This window comes from Agelaius phoeniceus, chromosome 5 (genome assembly GCF_051311805.1).
Source record: "Agelaius phoeniceus isolate bAgePho1 chromosome 5, bAgePho1.hap1, whole genome shotgun sequence".
NCBI classification, from domain to species: Eukaryota; Metazoa; Chordata; class Aves; order Passeriformes; family Icteridae; genus Agelaius; species Agelaius phoeniceus.
In genome coordinates, this window is record NC_135269.1 from 24878882 (window position 1) to 24887429 (window position 8548).

At 45.6% G+C, this 8548-nt stretch overlaps 1 protein-coding gene across 1 annotated transcript; it reads right to left on the minus strand.

Moving 5' to 3' along the window:
• Window positions 1-531: 531 nt before the first annotated feature.
• POLR3H (RNA polymerase III subunit H) lies at window positions 532-7124 on the minus strand. The gene is made up of 6 exons (XM_054631967.2): window positions 6787-7124; window positions 5425-5521; window positions 3753-3839; window positions 2715-2778; window positions 1893-2100; window positions 532-1408 (listed from the first exon to the last, which is right to left on the minus strand). The coding sequence occupies exons 1-6, from the start codon at window positions 6895-6897 to the stop codon at window positions 1355-1357; spliced, it is 621 nt and encodes a 206-aa protein (XP_054487942.1). The 5' UTR covers window positions 6898-7124; the 3' UTR covers window positions 532-1354.
• Between the last annotated feature and the right edge of the window lie 1424 nt (window positions 7125-8548).

Consider the following 8548-nt stretch of genomic DNA (forward strand, 5'->3'; position numbering starts at 1 on the left):
TGCATGTGTGAGCACTGCTGCTCTGTAGGTGGCATTCAGTAAGCTTATTGTGTGCACAGATGGACCTCAGTTACTATGTGAACCTAAAGAATTCTAGGCTCCCTTTTAATTAGGGCATTGCACCAGGAATAACAGTTGAGAATTAAGGGGTTCTAACGATGCTGCAGGGAGGGCGCTGATGACTCAGGCTTTGTTTTCACAGTTGGAGGTTAAGCAGACCCACTATCCCAGGGAATTACAGCTCCTTCGTGCCAAACGTGGCTGGCCTTGTAATTATGTGCAACATCACTCTCTTGGCAATGGGCCCTGCATGGATTTTACTCACTGTTTTGTTCCCTCCTTTCCTTGTACTGCTGTCAGGCAGGGTGATGGCAATTGTTTGTCATTGGCTGTTAGCATAGAGCAAAGCGTTGGTCTCAACTCTGTCTGCCTTGAAATCCAAGTAGCTAAACTGCAGGAGGCAAGTGTTTTCTTCCTGCCAGGCAGGAAGCTAATAGTTTCCCCACAAATTGTACAGGAAGGCAGGCTGTGTGGTTTTTACTATTTATTCCACTTACGGTATCAAAACCCCCACAAACAAGGATTTAGCTTGTTGCTCAAAGCAGCCTTGGTCCATTTCAGCTCTTAATTTCATATTTTCAGTCAAGCTCCTGCAAAGTTTTGTTCATTCTGCATAAATAGAGCCCACTCAAAAAAGTCATTCCCTTCAGCACAATAAGCAGCCTGTAGTTTTCCACAGTGGTCATCTTCACTAAGCCTGAGTTACTTTTGGGTAAACTTATTCCTATTCCCTCTGGCTGACTCGGTCCATGGCTGAAGTTCCCATTAGCAGAACATCACCAACACCTCTCCCCTGCTCTCTCAGCAACAGCATTTTCCAGGTCTCCAGAGTACCACACCTCTACTAACTCAAGCCTTTTGCCATATCTTCTTCATTTCCTGTCAAGAGAAGAGCAGGTTTCTACTCCTCTGAGATCCAGCTCTCAGCCTAAGGAGTGATACTTCTCGATAGGTATTCTCTTCTGCCTTTACTCACTAAAGTCAACTCTTTACTTGATTCAGGCAAGCAAAGACCTCCACAATTTTCCCTCTGAGGCAAGAGACCAAAGCTCCAGCTGAGTTCGTAGCTGCTGTGCTCAAGGCTTTTTGTGCTTGTAAATTCACTTCTGCACATCAGTGAAGACGCTTCTTGAAAGCAACTGTCTGTCTCTGGCAGTTTGGAAGCTGAAGGGAAAACAGAATGGCAGATCTAATTTCTTATTCAGCTTCAGAGGAGCAATGAGCACCAGCAGGGTCCCATTGTCCCCCAAACATCCACCGGAAAGACTTTCTGTGGAGCAGGCTCCGCTGGCAGCTAACTGTTTGTCCACCACGACAGGAGGCCCAGGCCTGGCTCGCTGATTGATCCCTGTTCACAGAGAGGAGAGCAGAGCATGCAATTGTAAACTGCATAGAGAACAGAGGAAAATGCCTAAAAATACATCATCTTTCCTGTCTAGGTTACAGAACACAGCTGCCACTGGTTCAGATCCACCTTCCTCATGCACTGTACTCAGGTTTTATGCCAGAACACTGCAAGGAAAGACTATTCAGTTGCCACATAGACCTTGATGTGTTGCTCCCAGCTCTGTGCTCTTCATGCACACACAGTTTGCTTTAAATCAGCCTCTCGGGGAGAACCACCAACAATCACAAAGTGTTCCAGTGAAAACACTCAGAAAACAGAGCACCCACAAGAACAACCTCATTTCCCCCTTTTCCACTCCTTCCATTTGGTGACTCTGCTTCATGGTCAGCTTAAAGCAATCAGTTCCTTGGGAAAGGGGAGCTATTTTAGACACTGAATAAACCACAACACTCACAAAGCTGTAAGAACTAATGCACATAGTTACCACAAGAGTGTAGGGTGCCTCTTTCTTCTGGACTTCTTCTGCAGCATTTGAAGTGGAAGCCTCAGCAGAGCTTGGACCGGTCGGTGACGTATCAACAAACGTCTCATCCACGACTCGGAAGCGGATCTCTTCCCCAATGTCCATGTAAAGGTCATGGGCCCCTTCTTCTGTCTCATATTCCCACACCCACACCTGCTCTGCTTCATCACTGGCCAAGGATTAAGGAGGGGAACAGCATTCTGCCTGACAGATCACTTTCTGGCAGTTCTGAGAATAGGCTCCATTCAAAGCCTTTTCACAGTTATTTTCCAAACCGCAATGTGCCGTCCCAGGTCATTGTCTGCACAGCCCAGGACCCCCATCTTTCTGATTTTCCTGCATCAAGCTGTATGCTGCTTGTCTACACATTCCCCAAAAACACCTAGCAGCAGAAAAGACCCCCAGACAAGCAAAACTCCTCAGACCCAAGACAACCTCGCCTACCACACTGGTGTACATTAGATACACACGTATGTAGACATTACATGATGTGGTAAAACCTGCACTCTATCTTCAGCAGCAGCCAAGACTGAAGGCAGGGATTACAACTGGGCAGGGGACACTGCCATTCATTTCCATCAGCAGGCACAATGATCCTGCAAAACCTAATGAGCGTGAGGGCCTGTCTAGCTGTGATAACAGTCTGTGGGCCTTGCCCGACAGAAGGGCTTAGCTTCTGCTGCTGAGCACCTTCATTGTTGCAGTGGTGAATGCCTGTTGGGCCAGCACTGCACAATCTTTTGAAATGAAGTAGTGAAGTTATCAAAGGTGATCAAAGGATACAACTTAGCTGGCTGCTGCAGGGATTCTGGTGGGATGACAATATCATCAAAGAATCCAAGAGAAACTGTGGAGAAAATAATTTGGTTAAGACTGAAACAATTCTTTGCAAATGACGTTCCACAGCAATTCCTAAAATGCATTTCTAGGCTCATTTTCCTTCCTCTCTCAGGAAGGACGGTGAGATTATGCAGGAATTATTCTCTGAGCCACAATGCTCAATTTCAGTTGGCCGCAAAGCAACCACCCAGCTGAAAGTACATACAGCAACAGAGGGCACAGTCTTCGTGCCTGCTGGGAAAGGAAAAGGTTGTTTGGAGCAGGAATGGAAATGAAAGCGTTCCAAGAAATGAGTCAGATGCTATAGAGGTCGGTGACAAAAAAGAGCTTAGAAATCACAGATGTAGTATTTTAAATAAAGACTGATACAAAGTTAGAACAGCCCGCACATCCCTCTTAAGATTTCATTATGTTGAATTTTATCAGGGAATGGACCATGCCCAAATTCAGCGACAAAAGCAGCCAAGGTAACCTTATTGTCCTAATTTAACAACTGAGCAGCAGAGCTCCCTTGTATGGAAGACTCCGAGAGGAAAGGAAAGCAACTCATCAATTATATATTCCATGACTCTGGCAGCACTGTGTGCTCACAAAGACATTTCCCTGACACGTTTTCAGGTACAGGAAATGAACACAAATTTGCACAGCACTGTAAGAAAAATACATCAGGCCAACACAAGCCAATAGTTCCACTTTGAAAAAAACAAATTCTGTTAACTGAAGCAAAGAAAGAAACCAGTCCACGCTCCAGATGGGTTTGCCTATTATTCTTGGGCAAAAGGGAGTGTGGACAAAACCATTAAGGTCAGGAGAAGCTGCCAGGCTCAAACTACCAATCACCCTCAGATCAGGGCAGCACTAGAGGCCAGTAATAGCCATTAACCAGCCCACAGAGAGCATTACTCCAGCCAAAATCAGTGTCTCAACAGCCCCAAGGACTCTGCAGCTCATGTGTCCCTAATGTCAGAAGTTGCAGCTTACCGTGGACGCCATCCTGACTGCAGCTTTTAATCTGTCCAATCAGAATCTCATCCAGGAAGGGATGGAAAACCACGTAGCGGAAATGCACTTAAAAGAAAACACATCATTAATGTTATGTCCATGTTAGTAAACTACAGTCCTCCCACAGGGAGGCAGCCATTAAAACAAAATCCCACATCCTATATGCCCTCTAAAACACCCAGTTTCTTTTACAACTTCTTTACAGGCACTGATTAGATAGAAAAATGGGAATAAGAGTTCTGATTCCTAACTGGATTGTACAAATTCTGGCAGCAGCTGATCAGCAGTGTCCTGTTCCCAGCTCCCCAGTTTTGCAAGAAGTTCACAGAAAGAAAGTGATAAACATGGAGCATGGCCTCTGATTAAGTTATGATGGAAGCACAATGCTCATAGTCAAGAGTATCAGCTGAACTTATAATTTCTTGTAATACTTCTGCCTTTTATCTTTGTCTGCAATGCTGTATTTTCATTAAATGAAATCTTCTAAATCAAGTATTATCAGATTAAACAAGGTTCTCTAACATAACTGGACTTTTCCTCCAAGCTACATAAAATGTTTCTAACTAAGTACATAGCATTTGTTATTACAAGAATGCTACACCAAGACAATCAGCCAAAGGATGCTTCTGACAAATTTAACATCATTGCAGCTGTACCTCCTCAGTGCTCCTCTTTTACATAAAGCTAGGCAGTGCATTATAAAGGAGTTATTACCAGACACAGCAGAATTTATTTAAGTGCTACCCCAGATTCTGAAAGCAGACTTTTCTCCTGAGCTCAGAGAGAAAAGTTCTCTTCTTTCAGTTCAAGGAGTAATTCTAAGTTGAGGAGCTGGATGGAGATTAAAGCAAGCAGGAAAGCCTGACATCCTCCTTCAGTATTAGAGAAGCTTTTATTTGCAGGAAATGAGTTCCACTGGAGTTAAAATTTAGACAAGGGAAGGCACATATAGCCAGTGCAGTTCCCTTCTAACAGGAGATATTTCATGTGCTCAACCTAGGATTACACATTGTAAACTGAAACTAGAAAAATGCATCTCTTACCAGTTTAAACCTTTATTTTAACTTTAAAAAATGAAATTTACTTTTATGCACTTACTTCCAGTTTTTACTCAGATTTGCCAAGAGTCAAAGTAGAGAAATTAGTCATTTCTTATTAAAAAAAAAATCACTAGAAATGTGTGATGAACCAGATCTGTCTAAGTTTCAACAAAAGTGTCATAAAACTTCCAGCTAGTACAAGAGCATAAAATGCTGTGTAAATGCTATATGTAGAAACAGGTTTCATATCCTAGCTAGGGAAAGTAAGCTTCAAAAAGAAAAAATATCAGAGAAATGCAGACCAATTATTACAACTTATTTTCTGTGGGCAGACTTTCAAAAATTTTCAACTAAATTAACCCTTCCCTTACCCCACACTCTAATGGCTCTAACTGTAGAACAGAGATGAGCTGCTGCAGAAGGTAAGAAGGACTGGCTATTTAAAGCTGTATTTGTACCCAAAAGAAAATAAGAGACTTTCACCATGTTCTTCTTGCCCTCCTGACAGGAACACAGTTAAGGCTACTGTCCCTAACAAAGTAACTCAGCTTACATTTCCAGATCATTAATTAACCTTCTACAACACAATATAACTGAGGAAAAGCACTTACCTTTGGTATGTGATGCACCATCCCCAGGAAATATGTATGAATCCTCCAGCTTTGTGATATCATAAAGACAGATGCAGAGCCCAACATTGTACACAACCTAACAAAAGAAAAAAAATCAAGAGCAGTAAATCAAGCAACCCACCAGGTAAAATCAAGCAAACTATGGAATTTATATGTTATGCACACCTTTTCAAAAGGCAGAAACAGAAGGGTGGCAAGATGGGATGGAGTCTGTTTTGGAACACTGCCTCCAACACCACCAGCAGCATAGAGGAACCCCAATCCAGATGTTGTGGGAGCACATTTTCACTGTCACTGGAAAGAACTGGAAAGACCACTGCTACAAAGAGAAACCCTTGGGGAAATTGTCAGTGGTGAGAGAACCTGAGCTGCCAAGACAGTAAACAGCTGCCCATCATTCACCAGCCTCACAGCTTGTCCCAACGCTACACAAGTTTTTTGCTAGAGTTACACTCTCAGAAGCCTCTAGGCTTGCCATTATATTATATTATATTAATTATATTATATTATACTATATCAGTATAATAATATTATAACACTTTGTATTATATTATATTAGCTCTGGGGAGACACGAGGCAAACTCTTGTTTTCTCTGCTACTTCTGAGACAGCTTCACTGCCTACAAAATTTGAGGCATCTACCAGTCATCAGTGGAAGAAGGAAGACTTTTGCTCTTCATAACCTGCCTGTATAATCTGCTATTCACAACCCTCGACCCCTTCAGCTTGCTCTTTTGAGCTCCTTTCACATTTACAGCTGCATTTTGAGTTTTGCACCTTCCCCATGTTGACAGCCATACACTAATCACAGTCATGGGGCTGCACAGGGAAACTCTGACCTCCAGGTCCACCAGAAAACACTTTTTATATCCTGCACCAAAGACCACTTTCTTAATGCCACCAGGTATTCCAATTACTAAGCACGGACCAAATCAGCTATTAACAGCTTCATTCCTTTTCCAGTATTACTGTTCTACATGTGTTTACATAGGGTTTTTGTCTTTAAATTCCCCACTGCATGGATTATTTTTCATTTGTTTTTCAGACCGCATTTTGGATTGCTCCTTTTAACACAAAGCAGCAGCTGCTCTCACTTCTCTTCCATGCTCCTCTGCCCCATCTGGTGTTTCAGTATCTTCCCATTACAACATCAGCCATTAGAAAAATGTCCTCTTTGAGATGATACGTGGCTGTCTCTTTGTTTACAGAGGTAGGGGATGGCCTTCACATCTAAACCCATCTGACACCTCACCCACGCACCTCAGTAGGCACAAACACAAGGAAGGAACGCTCGGGGATGTTGGGATGCCTTCATCAACCTATACGTGACCCACGCTTTACCTTATTGGCCAATTTCTTGTTTAGCTCCTCAGCAATGGACTCGTTCAGTTTCCTTTCAAACTGCCAGGGAGGAATTCTCACAGTGTCAGTCATCTCCACCAGGACAAACATGGTGCCGGGGGGCGAGGAGACGCCAACAGCCTCGGGAATGGGAGGGCTTGGAGCAATGGGCTAGGAAGGCAGCCGAACGTGTGGCTCGGAGCCCGTTGGGGCGGTGTCCCGGCTGTCCCGAAGGAAACAGGCCCGGGAGCGCCCGGGATGCGCCGCGAGGTGCCGGGAGCGCCCCTCACCCGCCCGCCGCACGCGGAGCCGCACCGCGCGCCCCGGCCTCGCGCCACTTCCGGCGCCGCGGCAACCAATCGCGCTCGGCGGGCGGGTCGCGCGCCCTGATTGACACGGGGCGGGGCCCCGCCGCCGCCATTTTGTCCGTCCTCAGGCAGGGCGGGGCCGGGCCGGGCTCGGCCCCTGCTGACCCCGGAGCGGGGCAGGATCCGGGGAGGCCCGGGGACCGGTTTTGGCTGATATAAAAGTGGAGAGGGGCTCAGTGCCCGGGCGTCCTTTGTAGGGATGCTGTGTAGTTCCCTCCCCTCCACCTCCGGGCACTTTCCCCCGTGCCACAGCTAGAACAATTCCCGACTGCAGTTATTCCGATTTAATTTATCATTTTCGTAAACTTTAATCCGTATAGGGCAGCAAAGATCACAACAGCGCGGAACAGGTCAGATAGGAAGGGAGTACGGTGGGGTATTTGGTCCAACCTCCCTGCTCAAGCAGGGTTGATAAATAACAGAGAATAGAAATTTTCAGAGATAGTCTTCTGTGTATCCTACGTAGATAAAGAATGCCTGCTTTCTAATGCTTCAGATTGTGTTAGAAAGTTTGCTTTCCAGCCATTTTGGTATCGTGGTTATCCCAAAGCACATGGCACAGGAATTGCATCCAGAGAATTCCTGTGTTCCCTCTGCAGTGAGGAGGACTCCACAGCCTCTCTGGGCAATCTGTTCCAATCTGTTCCAGTGGCCGGGCACCTGCACAGTAAAAAAAGTTCTTCATGGTCAGGTGGAACTTCCTGTGCACCAGTTTCTGCCCCATTGCCTGTTGTCCTATTGCTTGGCACCACTGGGAAGAGCCTGGCTCCAGCCTCCTGGCACCCTTCCTGTACTGATACACATTGATGAGGTCCCCTCTCAGTGTTCCCGAGCCTGAACAGGCCCAGCTCCTTCAGCCTTTCCTCAAAAGAGCCGAACTCCAGTCCCCTGATTATCCTTGTTGCCCTCTGCTGGACCTGCTGCAGGAGCTCCATGTCTCTCTTGTGCTCAGGAGCCCAAAGATGAAAGTCTCTGCCAATTCTTCAGCTGTTTGCCCACATCTCCAGCAAACCTGAGTGGGTTTATAATCCTCTTTGCACCTGGAAGTCCCTCACTGTGTCTGCCCAGTGCTTAGGTCAAGGTTCTTTTCAGGGACAAACTGCCACCATACAGAGCTGGAATAATTTGAGTGTTAATTGCCAAAATAGAAACCAACCCCCCTTGGATAATTTTTGAGGCCTCGGTGCGTTCTGCAGTGAGGGAATCAGTGTGAGGGAGAAGCAGCATGAGGGATGGCATAAAAACAAGGGGGTGTGCTAACATCTGAGGTTTGTCAGGGAAATGAAAGGAGGTTGTTTGAAGTGTGCTTAAAAAAAGATCTGCCAGGAAAACCAAACATCCCTGGCTGACAGTGAAAACTGCACTGTCAGCATCATGGCTTTGATGCTAAGGCT

Excerpts from the sequence above, each read along its gene's own strand:
- POLR3H (XM_054631967.2), bottom strand. The coding sequence starts at position 6,897 with ATGTTTGTCCTGGTGGAGATGACTGACACTGTGAGAATTCCTCCCTGG. Across the intron at positions 5,522-6,786 it reads ACAAGAAATTGGCCAATAAG|GTTGTGTACAATGTTGGGCT; the intron begins GTAAAGCGTGGG and ends TTCTTTTGTTAG. Across the intron at positions 2,101-2,714 it reads CTGCAGCAGCCAGCTAAGTT|TGATGAAGCAGAGCAGGTGT; the intron begins GTATCCTTTGAT and ends ATCCTTGGCCAG.